Source organism: Capricornis sumatraensis, chromosome 2 (genome assembly GCF_032405125.1).
Source record: "Capricornis sumatraensis isolate serow.1 chromosome 2, serow.2, whole genome shotgun sequence".
Classification (NCBI taxonomy): Eukaryota; Metazoa; Chordata; class Mammalia; order Artiodactyla; family Bovidae; genus Capricornis; species Capricornis sumatraensis.
This window is the reverse complement of record NC_091070.1, coordinates 157,986,362-158,011,055: the sequence shown is the minus strand read 5'-3', so window position 1 is coordinate 158,011,055 and position 24,694 is coordinate 157,986,362. Positions and strand designations below refer to the sequence as shown.

General features: G+C 38.4%; 1 protein-coding gene across 1 annotated transcript in view; it reads left to right on the top strand.

The window, feature by feature from the left end:
- The window catches only part of CLCA2 (chloride channel accessory 2), a 75,212-nt gene that overhangs the window by 38,133 nt on the left and 12,385 nt on the right, over positions 1–24,694 (top strand). The window contains exons 5-14 of the mRNA XM_068961179.1: positions 75–225; positions 3,743–3,851; positions 5,108–5,267; positions 7,295–7,522; positions 10,708–10,938; positions 12,014–12,191; positions 13,002–13,108; positions 18,095–18,319; positions 20,740–21,010; positions 23,839–24,009. Coding sequence (XP_068817280.1) covers positions 75–225; positions 3,743–3,851; positions 5,108–5,267; positions 7,295–7,522; positions 10,708–10,938; positions 12,014–12,191; positions 13,002–13,108; positions 18,095–18,319; positions 20,740–21,010; positions 23,839–24,009 — 1,831 coding nt within the window. The remainder of the gene's footprint in view (positions 1–74; positions 226–3,742; positions 3,852–5,107; positions 5,268–7,294; positions 7,523–10,707; positions 10,939–12,013; positions 12,192–13,001; positions 13,109–18,094; positions 18,320–20,739; positions 21,011–23,838; positions 24,010–24,694) is intronic.

Here is a 24,694-nt window from a genome sequence, read left to right as displayed (position 1 = left end):
ACAAATGTAGATATTTGTGTCACCAATATCACAGTCAAGATACATGGTATTACAAGGCATTTCTTTTAATTTAGGCAAATGTCATAGTAACTGACTGGTATGGGGCCCATGGTGATGATCCATACACCTTGCAATATAGAGGATGTGGAAAAGAGGGAAAGTATATTCATCTTACATCTGAATTTCTACTAAATGATGGCTTAACAGCTGGCTATGGATCACGAGGTAAGTGTGATCAATCAAGAAACAGACAATGGACAGCACTATTTATAATATTGTGCTCAGTGCTGAAAGGGATTCAGAGAACTTGAAACCTGTCTGAGACTTACCATTTGGATGAGAAGATAGGCCACATGCCCATAAAAAAGATGAGAATCAAAGTGAGCCAGAAAGGGTTAAGCACCAGATTAGTAGCCCAGACAGGGAGCAGTTTAAGAATTCAGCAAAGAGGGAAAGCATGTTGAGCATTTGAGCTAGAGATCCTCTCACAAGAGGATCTTTAAGGTTGAATATCATTTTGATGAATGGAAAGAAGGGAGAGAAGAGCGGGAAGAGTATGAATAAAGCTGTGGCAGCAGAAGAACCCAGGGCGTATTTGAGAGAAGGAAGCAGTAGTCCCCACTGATGGTGCAGAGATCATGGGCAGTGAATAGTGGGAGAAAATGCTGAAATGCACATGGCGTAGGTAATGGAGAGCCTCGAATGCCCAGATTAAGGAATCACCACTGAAGGTTTACAAGCACAGGAATGAAACCATCCAAGCAGTGTTTTCAGAAGCTGAATGTGGCTGTGTGAATAGTCTGGATTCTCAGTGAAGAAGACACTGGATTATCGAGAGAATAACTAGAAGTCCAAGCATGAGGCCATGAGACTTGAGTAAGATTGGAAGCAGTGGAAAGGCAAGGACAAAGAAGATAGTAATGAGAACCAGAAAATTTTCTCTGTGCCAAGTGCTGGGCTATTTGCCTTTTAAGTGTTGTTTTATTTAATCCTAAAGACTCTAAGTAAGGATAGTCCAGAGAGTGGAAAAATATGAAACAGAGATCAGAACTGCTCCAGAGTGAAAGGCAACGGGTGTGTGTGTGGGCAGCAGCATTAAGGAATACATTAGGTTTTTGTCAGAAGTAAAAGACAGCAGTTTAAAGGGGAAATCCACAAGTCTGAATCTAGGTGACTGAGTGTGAGGAACGCTGGACTGTGCTTGGAAAGGCCTGGACTGTGTGGAGAAGGACGACTGGAGTGTGACAGAGAAGTCAGTGTCGTGGGTCTGGAGACCAGCGTTTAGTGGATGCGATCTGAGAAAGAAACCGTGGTGAGAAAAAATTCAGCAAGTCGAGGGCTAGCTTTTCAGTTCTTAAATTTTGCGTTTAATTGATGTACAGTAGTGCCATTCAAATGTTATTTTCACTTTTACCCCCGCTTAAATCCAAACAGATTTTATTATCCTCTGTATAACTAGCAGGAAGTAGAGCCACGCACCCCGTAAAACACACTTTATAAAACGCTTTATTTAAAAAAGGCCTTTTTTTCCTGGTAACTATAAGGTACTGATAATCTCTGTACAAATATATGACTTCACCAGCACTTCTAAATTCCATGAGTAGGCAGAAACTTTTCCTTAACACTTTCGGCTTTAGACTGTTCCCCTCCCTTCATTTGTCCCAAGGTCCCAAAATTGCACAATAGGTCACAACCTGAGTCAATTCAGCAAACATTTCCTGCCTTCCCAGATCTTAAAAGTATTCAGTAAAGAAAGTGTACTTTGGGAGGGGACTTAATCTGGAAAATTCTAGAGAAGTCAGGTTTTTGCTGAACATTGAAAGAAATGCAAGATTTAGAGAGGTAGAGAGAAACTTATAAAGGACTTGATGCTGACGATGAGGATTTTCATGAGTAAGAGTTGGAGCTAAACATGGAGAATCAGGGATATAATGAAAGAGAAAGGACCATCCAACCTGGTGAGGAGGTTCTATGATTCTTTTGGCTCCTTCCTCCCTCCCTGGCCCAAGGGTTTTAATTTTTGCTCCAGACAGAATTATCTATAGGAAAAAAAAAGCAGCAGGCATGCCTGGATAAAACAGACTGAAAAATGGGAAAGCTTTATTTGCTTGTTTGGTGTCTTAGTCCATTTTGCTTGTTTGGCTATAACAAAATATCATAGACTGAGAGGCTTACTCACAGCAGAAATTTCTCACAGTTCTGGAGACTGGAAGTCCAGGATCCAGGCACCAGCAGAACTGGCCTACTTCCTGGTTCACAGACAGGCATCTTCTTTCTGTGTCCTCTCATGGCAGAAAGAAGGGAACTCTCTAGGGTCTTTTGATAAGAGCACTCATCCCATTTATTAGGGCTCCAACCTAATGATCTAATAATTACTCCCAAAGGCCTTACCTTTTAACACTTTCACATTTGGGGTCAGGATTTTGACATATGAATTTGGGAGGGACATAAAAATTCAGTCCATTAAATTAAAACATTCAGTCCCTATGGTTTTTTTTTTTTTTCCTTTCCCCAAATCCTGAACTTATAGGCATGTATGAAGCTAAACAGAAATCTGTTAGGCAGCTTCACTAGGGAAACGAGAGGATATGTGATTCCTCACTACTTTCTAACAGGTGTGCAACAGGTAAATCACTGGTTTACACTTACAACACTAAATGTATTTTTCAGTTCAGTTCAGTTCAGTTACTCAGTCGTGTCCGACTCTTTGAGACCCCATGAATTGCAGCACGCCAGGCCTCCCTGTCCATCACCAACTCCCGGAGTTCACTCAGACTAATGTCCATCGAGTCCGTGATGCCATCCAGCCATCTCATTCTCTGTCATCCCCTTCTCCTCCTGCCCCCAATCCCTCCCAGCATCAGAGTCTTTTCCAATGAGTCAACTCTTTGCATGAGGTGCGCAGAGTATTGGAGTTTCAGCTTTAGCATCATTCCTTCCAAAGAAATCCCAGGGATGATCTCCTTTAGAATGGACTGGTTGGATCTCCTTGCAGTCCAAGGGACTCTCAAGAGTCTTCTCCAACACCACAGTTCAAAAGCATCAATTCTTCGGTGCTCAGCTTTCTTTATAGTCCAATTCTCACATCCATACATGACCACTGGAAAAACCATAGCCTTGACTAGATGGACCTTTGTTGGCAAAGTAATGTCTCTGCTTTTCAATATGCTATCTAGGTTGGGCAAAACTTTTCTTCCAAGGAGTAAGCATCTTTTAATTTCATGGCTGCAGTCACCACCTGCATTGATTTTGGAGTCCCCAAAAATAAAGTCTGACACTGTTTCCACTCTTTCTCCATCTATTTGCCATGAAGTGATGGGACTGGATGCCATGATCTTCGTTTTCTGAATGTTGAGCTTTAAGCCAACTTTTTCACTTCTCCTCTTTCACTTTCATCAAGAGGCTTTTTATTTCTTCTTCACTTTCTGCCATAAGGGTGGTGTCATCTGCATATCTGAGGTTATTGATATTTCTCCCAGCAATCTTGATTCCAGCTTGTGCTTCTTCCAGCCCAGCGTTTCTCATGATGTACTCTGCATATATTTTTATGCTCCTTTTTTTGTGGTGGTGGGAATAAAGCAGGAGATGGGAATGGGGTGGGGAAGAGGAAAGTGGAAGGAAGAATTACACTTCAACCATACAGAATGAGTATATATAGTCAGCTGATGCTATATCGTCAATGATTAGCAAGGTCCATTGCTGAAATTTTAGGAACTCAAAACAAAAATTCTCTCTTCCACAGGCAGAGTGTTTGTTCATGAATGGGCCCATTTCCGTTGGGGTGTGTTTGATGAATATAACAATGAGAAACCCTTCTACATAAATGGGCAAAGTCAAATTGAAGTAACAAGGTCAGTGATTTTTCACATGTTTAAAATTCATTGTGTATTTTTTTATTCTAAATTAGTTTAACATGGCAGCTAAAACTTAATTGACAATTTTGAAATTTTATTGTATTTTTAAAAATTTGTAAATATTTATGTGATCAAATATCAAAACAATATAAAAAGTTATACTCTTATATATCATGCTCCCACCACTCTCTTCACCCTATTCTCTTTTCATCCCCTCTAGGTCACCTTATTTGTGTTTTTTTTAGGAAAATTGAAATAAATATTAACACATATTTCTAATATAATATAATCTAATATAACAAATATTAACATAATATTTTCTTCACTTTTTTCTTTTAATTGCATAGTGTTCCACTGTATGATATACCATAATTTTTCAACCAGGCCCTTATTGTTAAACAAATGAGTTGTTCACAATGTCTGTTATTACTACAGGTTGTAATGATACACATATATGACCTTCCCTGGTGACTCAGATGGTAAAGAGTCTACCTGCAATGCAGGAGACCTGGGTTCAACCACTGGGTCAGGAAGATCCTCTGGAGAAGGAAATGGCAACCCATTCCAGTATTCTTGCCTGGAAAATCCCATAGACAGAGGAGCCTGGCTGGTTACTGTCTGTGGGGTCGCAAAGAGTTGGACACAACTGAGCGACTTCACTTCACAGTATTTGTTATTACTACAGGTCATAATGATATATATATTATATATATTATTTCCATTTTATATAGGTAGATCTGTGTATCTATTGAACAGCTTCTAACAATTACCAGGTCATAGGGTAATTTTAGTTGTAACTTTGGTAGATACTGATTCTTCTCCTGAAAGTTATAGGTTTTTCATCCCATCAGCAGTATTGAGACTGTTAAATTAAGAAGGAATCCTTTATCATCATTACCTGTTCACCCTCTTCTTCCTCTGATGTCCAATGGAAATGAGCTCAAAGAAGCCCCTGATTCAGGATATCACCACTCATGCTTTCCTAGGGCCTCCAAAAGTTCATGGGGATTTCTTAGTAGCTTTTGCTTTGACCTTGTTTAGCTGGTAAAGCCCTTGGCAAAACAGAGCTTCTCATGAGAATCAAATGCTTGAAAATAAAGTGGAGTGCATTTATAAATTAATGACCTTTCTTAATAGTTTTAAAAACGTTTTATGTGTATCTAGCAATCTACAATCCTTAAAACAAATTATTTTATGAACCAATGAAAAAGAAACATAAGTTTTTATAAAACCAATTTCTCTTACTACTTTAGGTGTTCATCTGACATTGCAGGCATTTTTGTATGTGAGAAAGGTCCCTGCCCTCAAGAAAATTGTATTATTAGCAAGATTTTCCAAGAAGGATGCATGTTTATATACAATAGCACTCAAAATGCAACTTCATCGATTATGTTCATGCAAAGTTTATCTTCTGTAAGTATGATCTTAGAATAACAAACTCCTACAATACACCACCTTTTCCCAAGACAGACTGATATGTTTTAAGCATTTAAACAAAAAGGCAATTAAGATTCACTACATTTTAAATCTTGGGGAACCTTAGAGTTAATCTAGTTTTTACTTTACAGATTAAAAAAAAAAAACACCTCAGCATCCCCCTCACCCCACACACACAGTCCAAGGTAATCAGTAAAAACAGATTCCTTTATAAAAGTGATTATTTACTCTCCAAGGAAGATGGTTTAACAAGGAGAATCCAGGAGTCTTCAAAAAATTTCTTGTATAGTGCTTCTCCTGTATCCTTTCATGGGAAAGTATACCAGGGGTTAATGACAGAGATGTAATTCATGATTATATTTTTCACATTTGAGGTAGAAAACCATTTTTATTTACATGGAATTCCCTAATTCTCTTTCCCTCATTTTGTATATTCTAGAACTTAAAAAGAAAAGTCTGTTGTTACCAAGGGAAGTCAACTAACCCTTAGCTTTATAGGTTCAAAAACTCAGTCTTGTCAGTATTCCCCACTAACTGACAAGCAACTTGTGTAGGAATCCAGAACACATTTGTAATATTCTTTAAAAAGAGTACTCTGCCATAGAGATCTGACACTTGCGTCTTCTAGCCAGTTCATTTTCTATTTGAAGGGACCATCATGGAACAGCCAAATTCCACCCAGAGGCCTGCTTTGGCTTTGAGAGTGTGAAATCAGAAAGGAGGGAGTTAGGAGATTCCGAGATTCAGTTCCATCAGCCTTCATAACCTGATACATTTTCCCAGCTTCATCATCTCTGTGGGTCACTTCCTCTCCCACAGGCTGGGAACACTATGGGCAGTGTGCCGGTGAGGTGTTCTGTCTCTGTGGCTGACCCCAGTGTTCCTTGGATTGACACATTCATTTTTTCAGATAGGTTTTTTTTCCCTTCAAGTCCAATTTTAGCCAAGGCTAAGAGTCAGTCTGTAACTTTAAGGTGACTTTTCATATTTCTTATCTAATTCATTATGGTTTAAATTTAAAGGTTCAATATCTCAAGCCAAGCTAATTCCATGTTATTTAATCCACATTGTTTATGGCTAGTACTGTCTCTGTGATCATTTAAAAGCCCTACTCATTAATATCATCAGAAAAGTTTCACCATCTCCTAACCATAGTCATGAAATATAAAGAGTTAAAAACAAACAACAAACAGGTTCTATCTTGTCTTCCCATCCTACTAAGAAACTTGTGTCTTTATGCAATGGTTAACTTTTTGAAACTTTAGCTTATTTTCTAAGAATTTAAACTCAAGATTAGAGAGTCTATAAGATTTCTAATTTTAGCTCTAAGCTTCCATGGCTCTATTAGCAGAAAGCATTTACTCTTCATAGGAATATAGCCCCTGGGAAGTAGATAACACATTACTTTCGAATGCAAATCATGCCTTTAAAAGGGTGCTGCCATAGGCTTAGTATTTTTATATGAATTATGACCATATCTCCAAATGAGGGGAAGATCAGGAAATAGATTTCAGTTGCTTTTCTCCTTATCTTATTCTTACATAGATCAGTATTTGAACTAGCTTGATATATGTTTACTGATCAATAGATAGAGATGCAGTGGTTATTAAATATGATTTCAAGGAATAGCTGACCAAGATAACATCTCCTGGGGTGATTTCTTTAACACATTATCATGCTAAGGAATGAGAATTGGATTTTATTTTTTTTAAGACTAAGTTATTTATACATGGTCTACTCTCTCTGTTATCTAAGGGCAAATAAAATTTAATAGAGATTGATCACAATACCTCAAGGGTGCCAGTGTTTGAAGCAAAGGGTGTCAAGGTTTGTTTTTGAAATGGCATTCTTGAGGTAAAGATGGACATTGCTGTAGCACTTCTGATTTCTCTTGTTTCAGCTTACCTTTCCTTTTACTTTTAGTTGTCTGAGAATGAGAAGTATGTCTAGTATGAGAGGAGTATTTTTATTTTCTAAGTATTTTCACTTTGTTCTTTTTCTAGGTGGTTGAATTCTGTAATGCAAGTACCCACAACCAAGAAGCTCCAAACAAACAGAACCAAATGTGCAGCCTCAGAAGTGTCTGGGATATAATCACAGACTCTGACGACTTTAGTAACAGTCTTCCCGTGAACGGGACGGGGCTTCCGCCTCCTCCCACTTTCTCTCTTGTGCAGGCTGGGGACAGAGTGGTCTGTTTAGTGTTGGATGTGTCCAGCAAGATGGCAGAGGTAACATCTGGACCAAGATGGTTATAAACCATTCATCCCTTTTTTCTATCAGTTTTTAATTTCTTTTCTTTTCAGAGGGTAAGGGCAAGGAAAGGTGAGGGCAAGCATTTGGAGTATTTATGGGCATCATCTCTTCTTGCGCATGAGAGAAACAGATTCAGAATGTGGCCCAGAAATTGAGATACTGCAGATAAATAAAATGCACAAGTAATTTCCAGCCCTTATTTTTGCTATTAATTGCAATATTTTCCAACAAAAACCCTCTACAAAACTCTGACATACTGAAGGCTCCTTTTTGACCACATTCCACTCACTGGTAAACACCCTTCCTGAGGCAACTGACTGAGTTTGGAGTTAAATGTGCATATCCGCTACATGTGTATTTTCTATGTCATTGTGTACAGAGAACCATATCTCAGTCATCTCTAATCTAGCAGCCTTCCAGAAACCCACTCTCCAAAGCTCCATAATTCCTAGGCAGTATTAGACATTTGAAAATGAAAGTTGCTCAGTTGTGTCTGACTCTTTGCGGCCCCATGAACTATACAGTCCATGGAATTCTCCAGGCCAGAATACTGGAGTGGGTAGCCTTTCCTTTCTCCAGGGCACTTCCCAACCCAGGGATCGTACCCAGGGTTCCCACATTGCAGGCAAATTCTTTACCAGCTAAGCCACAAGGGAAGCCCAAGAATACTGGGATGGGTAGCCTGTCCCTTCTCCAGTGAATCTTTCTGACCCAGGAATCAAACTGGGGTCTCCTGCATTACAGGCAGATTCTTTACCAACTGAGCTATCAGGGAAGCCCATTAGAGGTTTTGTCTCTGGAATCAGGCAGATGTGCTTTGAGTCCTGGCTCCTTCACTTACTGTCTGTGTAATCAAGACCAAATAACCTCTCTGGAAGCTCAGTTTTCTCAACTGGTAAAACAGAGACAATAATACCTATTTCATTGTTGGGACAGAGCCAGTTCATACTGACTCACAGGAGTCAACTGTTAAATTTTTAAGAAATTTGCAAGTTGTAAATGCAGCCATTATTAAAAATTAAACTATGTAGACTTATAATTAAATAAAATATTGAAATAAGCATAATAAATGCTCAAAATTCATTAGTTCCTAATTATTTTTCTATTATTTCTACCGCTTTGCATTGCCTACAAATTAAGAATGGGTTTATTAGGTAGACACATGAAAATTATATGAAATTCAAATTTTAGCATCCATACTACAATTTTATTGGATGACAGCAACACTCATTTGTTTACATATTATCCATGGCTGCTTTAGTACTAAAATAGCAGAGTTAAGTAGTTGCTGAAGGGAATATATGTCCCACCCAGCCTAAAATGTTTACTATCAGATCCTTTATAGAAAATGTCTGCTGATCCCAGATATAGGCTCTTGAGGTTCTTTCTGGTCTATCCTATCTCTGTGTCTGCTCCTGCATATCTCTTCCCAACTGTGCACTCAGTGACATTAGATTGACAACTTATACCAGTCACAGTGGGAATATTTTACCCCACAGAAACTGCAACAAACCCAGGATTTTCCCCCCTCTCTCTTTTGACCAGCAAGCCATTTTATAACATTTACCAGAACACTGCTAACTACTTCATAGGACTGTTGAGAGGATAATGAGATAGTTGATATGAAGTTTTTGGTTTATAAGTGGCAACTGTTATTTTATTATAGTATTGAATACTTTAAGGAAGAGTTTATCCTCTTGCATTCTCTGGATCAGTTGTTTTGGAAATCTGGGTTTGATCCCTGGGCTGGGAAGATCCCCTGGAGAAAGGAATGGATACCCACTCAGATATGGAGGCTGGTAACACAAGAGTAATAAAAGAGAGCTTCAAGTTTCTGGCTTCACTAGGTAGAAGTAGGGGTCATGACTACGATATTACCAATAGCTACTATTTACAGAATGCTTACTATGTATCCATTTCACAGATAAGAAACTGCAGCTAAAAAGGATAAGTAATTTCTCTATGGTCACACTATTAGTAAAAGTTGAAGGCATATTAGGAGTCCTTGTTTTCTCCACTCTACCAGTTTACCTCTCAATATTGAAAGAAACAATATTTGGGAAGGAGGGCAATGAATTCAATGTGTGTAGATTTTGAAACACCTATGGGATGTTAAATTAGTGGTATTCCTAAGCAGTGTGAAAAGCAGGTCCAGATGTTAAGGGAGATGTGTCGTTTGGAGACAGAGACCAGAATCATAATGGAACAGGTGGTCTCTGAAGCTCGGCTTGTTGCTCCTGCAGCCTCCAAGACAAGTGACCCTAATGAGTTTATCACTAGCATCACCTGCCCAAACGCAGTCAGTAATATTAGTATTACTTTATACTTAGTATTTCAAGGTGCAACTATTGTCATATACATATCTTAGTTGATCCTTATGGTAATTCATTTTAATAAGTAGGAAAGAATATTAATTCCTCCAATTTACAGATGGGATGCCCAGTCTAAGATAAACATGGTAACAGAGGGTAGTGCTAGAATAGATACCTGACTGCTGTTCCTCTCTACTGTAAGGTCTTTGCAATGTTTCCTCTTACTCAGGATGAATTTTCAAAGAAGAAATTACAAACCAAGTCTCTATTGGCTCTACAGATCTTTGAATTCGGATAGGAGAGAAACAGTGGATATATGTGGCAATGGCACCCCACTCCAGTACTCTTGCCTGGCAAATCCCATGGACAGAGGAGCCTGGTAGGCTGCAGTCCATGAGGTCGCTAAGTGTCGGACACGACTGAGCAACTTCACTTTCACTTTTCACTTTCATGCATTGGAGAAGGAAATGGCAACCCACTCCAGTGTTCTTGCCTGGAGAATCCCAGGGACGGCGGAGCCTGGTGGGCTGCCATCTATGGGGTCGCACAGAGTCAGACATGACTGAAGCGACTTAGCAGCAGCAGCAGCAGCAGCAGGGAATGGTTAAGTATGAACAGCATCTTGGGGGCAGAGTTCCAAATCACACCACCCTCCCTGAAAAACATTCATTTTTGAGCCTGCAACATCAAACAATATTCTAGCATCATATCAATCTTTACAACTCAAAAAATCATAATCTGACATCTCTAAAAAATTAGCAGAGATATTTGCTAATTGAATTACTAAGTCATACTTTTGTCTACCAACCAAATGTTATTATCTTTCTTTTTTCCTTTTTGAAACATAGGCTGACAGACTCCTTCAACTGCAACAAGCAGCAGAATTTTACTTGATGCAGATTGTTGAGATTCATACCTTTGTGGGCATTGCCAGTTTTCATAGCAAAGGGGAGATCAGAGCCCAGCTACACCAAATTAACAATGATGATGACCGAAAGTTGCTGGTTTCATATCTGCCTGTCACTGTGTCAGCTGAAGCAGAAACCAGTGTTTGCTCAGGGCTGAAGAAGGGATTTGAGGTACAGTAGAGCACCCTAAGACTCGGATCACCATCACTTTCCTTTCTCTCACTTCATATCTGATATTGCTTCTGATTTGGGGAAATCTGTTGCAATGTTGTCACAGTGTCAAATATAGGAAAATAATAATGGATGAAGTTTAAGATCAGGAACCACAACTTTCTCATTGCTGAATCCCCTGCACCTAGTAAAAGGCATATAACATTAAATAGTTGCTTCAGAAATATTTGTTGAAGCAATGAGTAAATAAACGAACACAATGGTCAGGGTTGGGACATCAGTATCATCTGAATAATTCCTAACACTGCCCCTATCCATTCTGGGACTGTGGCCATTGTTATCCTTGGATTTTCCAAACAAAATCAGCATGTCTGGCTCCTGCCTACAGCCATACTAGAATTTAAGCATATGAATATCAATTAAAGTCAGAGGTATGTTTCAAGAATAATGGAGTTCATCTAAATCAGCATAAGTTTGGATTTGACACTGAGGATAAAACCATTTGTTAAACATCTAGTAGCAAGCAGAACAAAATTGCAATTGTTGCTGATCATGGGTAAGTGTTTCTCAACCTTGGCTGCCCATCAAAATCACCTGGGGATACGAAACTTCTGATATCTCGGTCTCACTCTGAGAGATTCTGTTTTAATTTATTTGGGGTATGATCAGGCCATTAAAAATTTTAAAGGTCTCATCTGATTCTAATGTATAGCCACTGCTCTAGGTCCTTTTATTGGCCACTTACTGGATCTCAGAAGCAAGGATCTCACACTATAATGTTCTCCCATATCCTCTACGATGGACACTGTTCTACACTAGGGCATCTCATAGTGATTTGAACAGGAAGAAGCCCTATCTATGAGTAAGCTGACAATGGTGTGTAGGGTGGCAGGTGCTCTGATGGGGTGAGGTAAGGACTGAGCATAGATGGGCATGGAGAGTGCAGGGAGCTATAGGGGACCTGGGAGAGGAAGAAGCCCTACTTATAGGGAATTCGCAATGAAAGCAAATTCTTCTGCCTAGTAAGGCAATCTGAATTACACCTCCTCCTAAATGACTGATACCCTGTGTTCAGGTGGTTGAAAAACTGAATGGAAAAGCTTTTGGCTCTGTGATGATATTAGTGACTAGTGGAGATGATGAGCATATCACCAACTGCTTCCTCACTGCTCTCAGCAGTGGTTCAACTATCCATACCATTGCCCTGGGTTCATCTACAGTCAAAAACCTGGAGGAACTGTCACATCTTACAGGTAAGTAAATTCCTGGGTACATATTCCAGAGAATTTCCTTTCAACTTGAATATTCCAAGAACAGCCATGAAATGCATATAATGTGAGCAAAATACAGGGCTTAATTGAAAGAAAAAAATATAGAGTTTTCTTAGAAAAAAACACAATTCAGTGCTAAATTCTGTCAAAAATTTGCTGACTTTTTTGTACTTTCCTTAGAAAGTGCCAATCATATACATCTAATGAAAATATTACTACTTCTTTGTTAAACCAACCTGAGTATGTATAATCAAGGAGCTAAAAGTATGTTTAAATGCACTAACTTCCATTATAAGATCACATGCAGTATTAAATATACATCTTTTTGTTTTAAATGAGGCATAAGATAATTTTATCTTATATTCAATAAAAAAGGAGTATGCTAACTGGAAAATTAGGTTTTATTGAATTATGTTTGACAATAATGTTTTCAGAATGTAAATGTAAACACATAGTGATATAAATAGGTAGCAATTAACCTAGATTGTCTAGGAATTATATTCATTAAATATTTATTGAATTCAATAAATATTTATTGAGTTTTTATTGCATACTGGATAGAGCTCTAGATTCTACAATTACAGCCATTAATAGAACAGACAAAGCCACCTGACTCGGCCATCCACTCACCACGTGATTGTATAGGATGCCTTGTATAGAAAGCCAGGCACAGCTCCTGTTGTCCCCAAACTCACCCTCTTAAGCAAAGGAAGTTTGTTAGGAAAGGCCTATCATTTTATCTTTTGTATTACTTTACATTTTAATAGCTAACATCCCACTTGTGTATTTCAGGAGGTTTAAAGTTCTTTGTTCCAGATAAATCCAATTCCAATAGCATGATTGATGCTTTCAGTAGAATTTCCTCAGGAACCGGAGACATTTTTCAACAACATATTCAGGTCAGAATTTCCTCGGTATTTTATTTACAGATGGGTGAAAGAGGAGCAAGAAAAATAGATGAATTGTGCTAACTGCCTCACTAACCTTATTTGAATATGTAACAGTCCTTGTTAAATTAAAAGAACGCTTTTAATGAGCTTCTTGACCTCACTAGAACCAGGCTCCATCTTTATCTGATGTCTATACTTCTCCAACCTAGGAGTCATCTCACAGATGGTGAGTGAACCTCCCAAGTTAATGGCTTGATGGGAGCAATGAAGTCAGTAAAATATTCTAAGAAAACATTTAACATGAAGATTATGTGTACACAGTAAAAGCAATGATCAGAATTCTATCATTAGATGTGGAAAAAGATTAATTTTAAATGACAATATATATTTTAGATTAGAGTACAATTTGCTCTCCTGAATAATATTTCTACCTTTGATTTTCTCTTTAATAATATGAGATAAAAACAAATATTCAAGAAAGTAAAAGAAAAAAATTAACAAAACATTGTTCACATGACTCAAATTAATTTCTAGACTTGGCCACCTCTCCCTCATTCTTTACATGTCATTAGCCCCATTACACTATGGGCAGAAACTATATCTAATCTCCTTCAACAGTACAGAGTGCAGCACATAGTGTGTTTGGCACAGTAGTCAGCAACCAGGAACACTTGTGAAATTGGTTTGGACAAATAACCCACAGTGTCTTTGCTGTTATTCACCAATAAAATTTTATGTTCTTTACAAGTCTGAGCAACTTTACAGTGTTGCTAATGTATTTATTTAATAAATAATTTTTCAAAGTTATGTATAGATTTATATCTCTTGTGAATGCACAGCAATTAAATGAAGAGGATCTGGTGTCAGTTAGCCTGGGCTCTATGCCCATTTCACCTCCTTGCTGTGTGGCAGCTTCATTCCCTAAGTCTCAACGATTTCATCTGTGAAATCTGAGTGACCAGGGCACTCATCTCAGACGGCTTTGTTATGCCCTCTGAGGACAATGTGAACAATATGAACACATGGACAATGTTTTGTTAAATTTTTGCATTTACTTTTTTTTTTAACATTTTTAAATTTTCATATTATTAAAGAGAAAATCAAAGGTAGAAAGATTTTTTTTCAGGAAAATCAAAGGTAGGAAGATTTTTTTTTCAGAATGAGCCTCTTATCCTCCTACATCAGAGAGCAGACAGAATGAAAACTACAATCACAGAAAACTAACCAAACTGATCACATGGACCACAGCCTTGTCTAACTCAATGCAACTATAAGCCATCCATGTAGGGCCACCCAAGACAGACGGGTCATAGTGGAGAGTTCTGACAAAACGTGGTCCATTGGAGAAGGGAATGGCAAACCACCTAAGCGTGAATAGTGTGAAAAGGCAAAAAGATAGGACACTGAAAGATGAACTCCTCAGGTCAGTAGGTGCCCAATGTGCTACTGGAGAAGTGTGGAGAAATAGCTCCAGAAGGAATGAAGGTGCTGAGCCAAAGTGGAAACAACTCCCAGCTGTGGATGTGACTGGTGATGGAAGTAAAGTCCAATGCTGTAAAGAGCAATATTGCATATGAACCTGGAAGGTTAAGTCCATGAATAAAGGTAAATTGGAAGCGGTCAAACAGGATACGGTAAGAGTGAACATTGACATTTTAGTAACCAGTGAACTAAAACAGACCAGAATGGGCAAATTTAACTCAGCTGACCGTTATACCTACTACTGTGGGCAAGAATCCCTTAGGAAAAATGAAGTACCTGTCATAGTCAACAAAAGAGTCCAAAATGAAGCACTTGGAGGCAATCTCAAAAATGACAGAATGATTTCTGTTCATTTCCAAGGTAAACTATTCAAAATCACAATAATCCAAGTCTATGCCCAACCACTAATGCCTAAGTAACTGAAGCTGAATTGTTCTATGAGGACCTACAAGACCTTATAGAACTAACACCAAAAAGATGTCCTTTCATCATAGGGGACCAGAAGGGAAAAGTAGGAAGTCAAGAGATACCTGGAGTAACTGGCAAGTTCGGCTTTGGAATAAAAAAATGAAGCAGGGCAAAGGCTAACAGTATTGCCAAGAGAATGCACTGGTCATAGCAAACACCCTCTTCCAACAACACAAGAGACAACTCTACACATAGACATCACCAGATGGTTGACACCGAAATCAGATTGATTATATTCTTTGCAGCCAAAGATGGAGAAGCTCTATACAGTGAGCAAAACAATACCAGGAGCTAACTGTGGCTCAGATCATGAATTCCTTATTGCCAAATTCATACTGAAATTGAAGAAAGTAGGGAATACACCTAGACCATTCAGGTATGACCTAAATCAAATCCCTTACATTCATACAGTAGAAGTGAGAAATAGATTTAAGGGACTAGATCTTATAAACAGAGTGCCTGAAGAACTAGGGAAGGAGTTTCATGACATTGTACAGGAGGCAGTGATCAAAACCATCCCCAAGAAAAGAAATGAAAAAAGGCAAAATGGTTGTCTGAAGAAGCCTTACAAATAGCTGAGAAAAGAAGAGAAGCAAAAGGCAAAGGAGAAAAGGAAAGATATACCCATCTGAAAGCAGAGTTCCAAAGAATAGCAAGGAGAGATAAGAAAGCCTTCCTCAGTTATCAATGCAAAGAAATAGAGGAAAACAACAGAATAGGAAAGACTAAGACAAAAGACTAAAAGAGTAGAATGGGAAGACAAAGATCTCTTCAAGAAAATTAGAGATACCAAAGGAACATTTCATGCAAAGATGAGCATAATAAAGGACAGAAATGGTATGGACCTAACAGAAGCAGAAGATATTAAGAAGAGGTGGCAACAATACACAGAAGAACTATGCAAAAAAGATCTTAATGACTCAGATAACCACGATGGAGTAATCACTCACCTAGAGCCAGACATCCTGGAATGTGAAGTCAAGTGGACCTTAGGAAGCATCACTATGAACAAAGCTAGTGGAGGTGATGAAATTCCTGCTGAGCTATTTCAGATCCTGAAAGATGGTGCTGTGAAAGTGCTGTGCACAGTGTGCCAGCAAATATGGAAAACTCCGCAGTGGCCACAGGACTGGAAAAGGTCAGTCAGTTTTCATTCCCAATCCCAAAGAAAGGCAATGCCGAAGAATGCTCAAACTACCGCACAGTTGCACTCATCTCATATGCTAGCAAAGTGATGCTCAAAATTCTCCAACCTAGGCTTCAACAGTATGTGAACCAAGAAGTTCCAGATGTTTAAGCTGGATTTAGAAAGGGCAGAGGAATCAGAGATCAAACTGCCAACATCTGTTGGATCACAGAAAAAACACACACACACACATACAGTGGTCCAGAAAAACATCTGCTTTATTGACTACGTGAAAGCCTTTGACTGTGTGGATCACAACAAACTGTGGAAAATTCTTCAAGAGATGGGAATACCAGACCACCTGACCTGCCTCCTAAGAAATCTGTATGCAGGTCAGGAAGCAACAGTTAGAACTGGACATGGAACAACAGGCTGTTTCCACATTGAGAAAGCAGTACATCAAGGCTGTATATTGCCACTCTGTTTATTTAATTTACATGTAGAGTACATCATGCGAAATTCCGGGCTGGATGGAACACAAACTGCAATCAAGGTTTCAGGGAGAAATATAAATAACCCCAGATATGCAAATGATACCACCCTTATGGTGAAACGAAGAGAAAGTAAAGAGCCTTAATGAAGGCGAAAGAGGATAGTGAAAAACGTGGGTTAAAACTCAACATTCAGAAAACTAAGATCATGGCATCTGGTCCCATCACTTCATGGCAAATAGATGGGAAACAATGGAAACAGTGAGAGACTTTATTTTCTTGGGCTCCAAAATCACTGCAGATGCTGACTGCAGCCATGAAATTAAAAGATGCTTGCTCCTTGGGAGAAAAGCTATGACAAACCTAGAAAGCATATTAAAAAGCAGAGACATTACTTGCCAACAAAGATCTGTCTAGTCAAAACTCTAGTTTTTCCAGTAGTCATGTATGGATGTGAGTGTTGGTTCATAAAGAAGGCTGAGTCCTGAAGAATTGATGCTTCTGAATTGTGGTGTTGAAGACTCTTGAGAGTCCCTTGGACGGCAAGGAGATCAAACCAGTTAGTCCTAAAGGAAATCAACCCTGAATATTCACTGAAGGACTGATGCTGAAGCTGAAGCTCCAGTACTTTGGCCACCTGATATGAAGAACCACCTCACTGGAGAAGACTCTGATGCTGGGAAAGATTGAACGCAGGAAGAGAAGGGGAGGACAGAGGACGAGATGGTTGGATGGCATCACTGACTCAATGGACGTAGTTTGCTCCAGGAGATGGTGAAGGACAGGGAAGCCCGGCGTTCTGCAGTCCATGTAGTCGCAAGGAGTTGGACAGGACTAGCGACTGAACAGCAACAACGGAGGACTTTCATAAGGATCGTGTAAAGCATTTAGCACAGTGCCTGCCATCAGTATGCAGTCTACATAGGTTACACACACACACAAGTCACTATTGCACACACAGTTTAAATGCATACAGCTTAAAGCAGGACTAAATTATTTTTAAAAAATGTACAAAACCCAGCTGAAACCCATGTCTGATTTCTTATCCAAATACATAATGATATCTGGACAGATTATATACAAATTAATTAGAGCATAGTCACAAACAAAAGTAAAAAGAAGCTTGCTTTAACTGCTACTCTGAAGCTAACGTTGATTTGGATAAGAGGCAAATATGAGAACACCTAAAATCTCTTGATAAAAGTTAATGAAGTGACATGTGTACTAGCTACAAAAATATTTTATATTTGCTGTGCTTATAATACTTTGCTGAAGTAAATATTTTTATACAAAAAATATATACTTAGGACATGGTAGAATTGAATGGTTTTTATTTCTGCCAATTCAGTTTTGTCATAAAAACAAAGAAAATATGGAATGATTATGCATATGCTGGAAATTGTCACTTATATATACTCTTTTGAACAGCTTGAAAGTACAGGTGAAAATGTTAAACCGCAGCATCAGCTGAAAAACACTGTTACTGTGGATGACAGTGTGGGCAATGACACGACCTTTCTAGTTACGTGGCAGACCAGTGGTCCCCCTGAGCTTGTATTATTTGATCCTAATGGAAGAAAATACAACATGGATGATTTTATCATCAATCTAGCTTTTCGGACTGCTCGCCTCTGGATTCCAGGAACAGCTAAGGTAGGTGTTGTAAGCTTGTTCATAATGACAACGTTTAGTCAAGCACATGACTTTCGAATGAATCGCAAAACTAAATGCATTGTGTAAAGGAAATCAATTCTGATATACCAAAATTCTACTTTAAATTTATGAGGGGATTTTGTGAAAGTTCAAAATTTAAAAGGAACGACTAAGGTATGTTCAAAACTTTAAAATGGATACCAAAGCCTTCTCTCAGTTCAGCAGTGAAAATTAGTATTTATGTAGTGCAAATAAGTTTTTGCTTACTTCCTTCTTTACAAAGTCTATATAGAATACTTACCTGTACACTTAGAAAAGAACCCTCTACTTAGAATTTATAATATAAACACATGCAATACATATGTTTTGGAACACCTCCTATGTGCAGGGTCTTGTTCTAGGTGCTTTACAATAAAATGCCATAATAGGAATAAGAACAGGGTGCTCAGAACACAAGAAGGCATGTGCAGGCAGCAGGGGAAGGAGAATGCTTCCTGAAAGTGAAGACATCGAAATGGAAATATGGAGGACTAAGGAGCAAGAGGTGTAAATGACATTCTCGGCAGAGGAAACAGCGCATAGAAAGGCTTAGAGAAAAAGAATACGGCTTTTCATAGAACTATAAGGACGAGTCTGATGTGGATGAAATACAGAATAACATAGGAAGTGGAGATTTATGGGAAGAAGAGGAGGGCGTGATGGGGCTAGATGGATATACAGGAGTCAATAAGAGGAACAGTTAAAGGGAACCACTAAAGCTTGTAAGCAGGGTGGTAAATTCGTTAGATCCACTCTTACACTGCCTGAATGCAGTCCCTCTTCAGGTCTGTTGGCCTTTACCTCCCCTTCACATGACTGTTGATAGCCTCTGCTAGGTCTTCCAGCCTCTGCACCAGCATCCTTCCTTTCAAGCACCTTTATTAGAGTGATCATTCTGAAGCACAAATCTTATCAAATCTGTGTCCTACTCAAAACTCTTTGATGGTCTCAGAATAAAATACATGTGGTTATTATTATATACCAAGCCTATTACTTTCTGGCTTCTGCCTAAACTTATCTCTTTTTTAAAATTATTTTTTAATTTAAAAATTTTAATATAATTTTAAAGGCTACTTTCCATTTACAGTTATTACAAGAGATTGGCTATATTCCCCAGGTTGTACAATATATCCCTGAGCCTCTCTTATATACTATTTGTACCTCGCATTCCCCAACCCCAAGCTTATCTCTTAACCTTTCTCTCAAATACCTTATGCTCTGTCCCTACTTTTCTCCACACTCATCATGTTCTTTTCACACCTGTACACAAGGACCAGAACACTTTACCTACTTCTTGGTGCTTTTGCCTGATCCCTTTGTCTGGATTAGGTGCCCTGTATCAAAACACTTATTGTGCCCACAGAGAAGTTTTCCATGTGGAGTTTCCACCATGTGTCTGTTACTAATGTTATGAGTACAAGAGCAAAAAAAAAAAAAAAAAAAAAAAAACAGAAAAAAAAAAAGATAATCTTGTTGCTTGAATTGTGACTTCACTGTAAAATGGTAAAGCATTGTTTCCCAATGAAGAAGGCTGGGTAGGGCAATCAGGCATCTTAATGTTATAGTCAAACCTTAACCCATTGTTCTCTCTTCTTCCTCCTGCTCCACTCTGTTTCTCCTGCTACTTCCAGGGTTTAAGAAGGAGCAGCAGCAGAAATGAGGAAAAAACGGAATACTTACAAACAATTTTTTCAAAAGAACAAATTTCTGCCGCATTGTAGTTTAAGTGTTTTCTTCTAGGTATTCTTTTGCAGGTTTCCCTCAGGCAGCCCAGGCAGATAAAGAGAATGGCATCTAGCAATATTTCTGTAATTCAACATAGACATTATAAAATCCTGATCTATTAAAAAATAGTATTCCTTTTCTTGATCCCTTATAATGCATGTGGATTTTGTTGCTTGAGATTTCTGGGTCTGGGAATATTGAAGGAAGTAGAGGGAAGGAAGGACACTATTGCCTTTTAGTCCAGGTTATCCACATAAACCATAATTGTCCACTTTATCTGCTACACTTTTTTCCATTATGTAAAAGGAATGAAAACACTGAACCTTCTTTTGGGTGAAGGAGCTCAGATTAATGTTTGCCAAGTACTTTGAAGCTGGACACTTATTATTATTCTCTAAAAATGTGAATCAAATTGTGTCCTTCCCCACAAATTCAGGGTTTAATTCCCTAAAGAGAAAGTGGGTTGTACAGTGAAAGTCATGTAAATACTGAATTTAGTTATCTCTTAACCAATATTACTCTTCCTGACATCCTGCTGTATTATTTTAGAAAATGCAGTATCAACAAAACAAGAACAATAAACCCTTGGAGGTTAGGCTTGCACTTTAAAATAAGGGTTGATTTTCTTCTTGACAAACAAAGTCTTTGTTTTGCAGCCTGGGCTATGGACTTACACACTGAACAATACCCACCACTCTCCTCAAGCCTTGAAAGTGACAGTGACCTCTCGCGCCTCCCGCTCAGCCATGCCCCCTGCCACTGTGGAAGCCTTTGTGGAAAGAGACAGCACCCATTTTCCCCATCCTCTGATGATTTATGCAATTGTGAGAAGAGGGTTTTATCCCGTTCTCAATGCCACTGTAACTGCTACAATTGAACCAGAGACTGCAGATCCAGTTATGTTGAAACTTTTTGATGATGGAGCAGGTAACAAGGAATTCCATGTCATTTTTCACGTTCTTAAGAGCTGTTCTGATGCCACAATATCAATATGAAGTTATTTTTTTAATTCTCTAAATTTATATTTTTTCTCACCTAATCTTATGAGATTCTCAAATTGTCATAGTCATTGACATACCAAGTAGCGACAGGTTTCCATCTGCACAGCAAAAGCAAAAAGTGAGCTTGGGAAAAGAGAGTTCCCTTGAGGCTCCTGAGTGTGGCTGTATGTGAGCAGCATTGAGGGAGAAAGTCTCCCACCATTCGGGTCTTGGCTTCCCCTTGTCCTGTGACACTGAGCACATTCAGAAAGGTCACTTGGGAGTAGGCAGGCCCACATTCCTCTCGGATTCACCAGTTTTACTATGCACTGAAATAATTGGATTAGACAATTAAATAGTAAATGAAAACCCCAAAAGGGAGATGCTTGAACTTGTGAGTCATGAGATGTCATAGACTATTCTTTAGTCAACTAGCTCAGTTGACGAGAGAAAATAGCCAGTGCCTTTTACATGTTATTTGATCATGAGAAGACCAGCCCAGCAAGCCTAGGAATCAGGATAGAGATTTTTCCATCACTGGAAAAGCAAAGCAAATAAACCCAAACTCTGCCTCAAAGCACTCATTCTGCATAGAGTTAAGAATTTCATCATCATACCTCATAGCACAGCATCAAGCTGGGCAAAGAGCAGCAGCTGGGCTCTTTCTGACTAACTTGTGTTAACTTTAAAAAACAAACTCCTTTATTGTTTTATCTTTCCTGTTCTGTTCTTTTCCTAATCTAAATTCTCAGAATTACAACAGACCTCAAAGTTTATGTTGGCAGCCCCAGTGTTTGATCTACCAGTAAAATCATATTCCTTCCCTTTGTTGTTTCAAAGGTAAATTTTTTTCAAGAGCCTCATGTTTGACAACTCATTAGTATCTTGCCATGGCGATCTTGTTCGATATTTATGAAGCAAAAGTTCATTTAAAGGATTTTAGTTCAAGTCTACCTCAGACAATAGTAGAGAAGTTCTCTTGTTCTGCCTACTGGAATGGATCCAAACAACTTTTCAGACTCTGATGCTTATCTCTGGCCACACCTTTCACTTTTTGTATATAGTCCAAAAGAACACTTGGACTGGCCTGAAGAACAGATCCTGCTGTCTTATGCTCAATATGCTCAATAGGATTTTATATTTATTCCCTGGAACCATTTATATTTATTCCCTGGAACCATTTTATTTATTTGATGTCAAAATTTAAGCCAGATGAAAGCAACAATGAAAAGGCTGTTTAAACACCAAAGTGTAAATTTTGATTTTCCCGCTGTATTTACACACTTGCATATAGTTTTCTAATACTTATTTTTATAATGGAAATAGTATTTATCAGCTAATAAAATGAACAATAATAAAATTTATACTAATAAAATGTCATAATTTAAAATGTACTCTCTTATGCATACTCTCAAGTAATCATCACAATCACCATGTGAGATATTACGCCCATTTTACAGGAGAGAAAACTGAGGCTCAGAGGGCTCAGCTACAAAGTGGCAGATCCAGACCTTAAAAAAGTCCCTTGAGGTCCAAGTCAGTGTTCTTTCCCACTTCTTTCTGACTCAGCAATTAAAAGAGGTAACAGTGGTAACCACGGCAGGAAGAGATTTGGCTTTATCATTTGTCAACAAAGATAGACCTTTATAAATAATTAGAACAATAAATATCAAGATCTGACTTCTTTCCAGTACATAAAAACGTTTTCTAAAACTACTATGATCGTAAAGTGCTTAGTGTTTTTTGTTTTAATAGAATATACTCCCATTTTTCTCATGTTAAGAAGCAGCCCTGCTTCTCTAGTTGAGATTCTAGAGCCCTTCAGTGCCGGGCTTGGGTGTGTGGTGTGAGAACCGAACTGACTCTAGAATAGGACAAGCTGCTTGCCCCATGTGACCATCTGCACTTGAACAGTGAATGTGATCTCTGGCCTAAGCTACACCTTCTCTGGCTGCCCTGGGTTCCAGGCTTTGCTGCCATTCAGTCACATACTTGGTTTGGAATTGAATGGCTCTGGAGCTTGGTGGGCTGCTGTCTATGGGGTCGCACAGACTTGGACACGACTGAAGCGACTTAGCAGCAGCAGCAGCAGCAGCTAAGGGGCAATACAAATTGAAGAAAGTATAGCAAGCTTTCAGAATGCCTCCAGAAATAAGGCACATTCTCCTGAAGCAGGCAGATCCCAAAGCCTGTCATACGCCAAGTCAGCGAGCCTCTTCAAATTGAGAACAACAGTTCCATGTATCCTCTAGTGAGGAAATTAAAAAATTTCACATTGTTATATCAACTACCAAAGTTGTTTTTTTTTTTACTCAGGGCTTCGGGGTATTCGTAAACATCTTGAATTTGTATGAAAGTGTGTGTTTATGTGCATATATATTTACTCACTGGGATCAGAAAACTTTTACCTCAAAAGGGTCTGTGACTATAAACCAACTTAAGAGTGTATTTGGTTTCTGTGAAAATCTAGTACTACTTTCAGTGATAGAAATGAGAACTCTAAAGGTGATTAAATGCTTTACTAGCACGAAAGCAGGTAGAACTCATTCACCTTTAGAAAATAAATTTTCAGAGGTTAATGAATCACAAGGAGAAATTACAGAGCCAGTGAAATTTTTTAACCACTTGATAATGTCAAAAGTAGCTATTAGCATGCCAGCATCGGCTAAAAATTGGGAAAATAAGGAGAATAAATCTTATTTTAATGATTTAATTAAATGTTAGTAGTCAACTGTAATAAGTACTGACCTTGAGTTTTTTTTTTATATATAACAGGTGCCGATGTTATAAAAAATGATGGGATTTACTCAAGGTATTTTTTCTCCTTTGCTGTAAATGGTAGATATAGCTTGAAAGTGCATGTCGACCATTCTCCCAGCATACGCACCCTAGCCCACTCTATTCCAGGAAGTCATGCTATGTACGCACCAGGTTACATAACAAATGGTAAGAATCATAAACACTGTGATTTGAATAACATCATTTAGTGTGTGTATTTCTAGTGAGTGTGTGTATGTGAATGTATTAGAGGTGAATTTCAAAACTCGTGCAAGTCAGTGCATAATTTGTTGATTATCTCTTCACTCCTTAGTGATTTAAGGTAGTGGATAACAGGAAGGCAGTAGGTAATTCCCACAGATTATTTTGACCTGTTTTTGTGACTGTTTTATCAGAATTACTACCAGGCAAGGGGATTTAGTGAATTTTCTCAGTTCCAACTCCTATGTTTCTCTATAGAGCTTTAGGGAAAAGGAAGAGGCAAAAAGTTGTTCGCAGTTTAAAGAAGGAAGCAAACAGCCCAAACAATCCACACAGGAAATGAGTTCCTGGAAATATATGAGTGTAGATATTATGGGAAAGTGAGGGCTTCCTGAAGACGTTCTGCCTTCCTTCAAGATAAAATTGCCAAATACATAGACGATACACGTCTCTTTTAAACACCATTATTATAATAGTTCCTGATAGGAGGCAGTGGTTAAAGGATAACAAACAGAAATATGCTGTAGTCTTTAAACATAATCTTAAAAAATGTTTGGAAGCATTCTTATTTGCAAAACAGCAGAATCTTTAAGAATACTTATATGCATTTTAGCAGCTATAACCAATCATTTGGACTATACAATAGCATGAT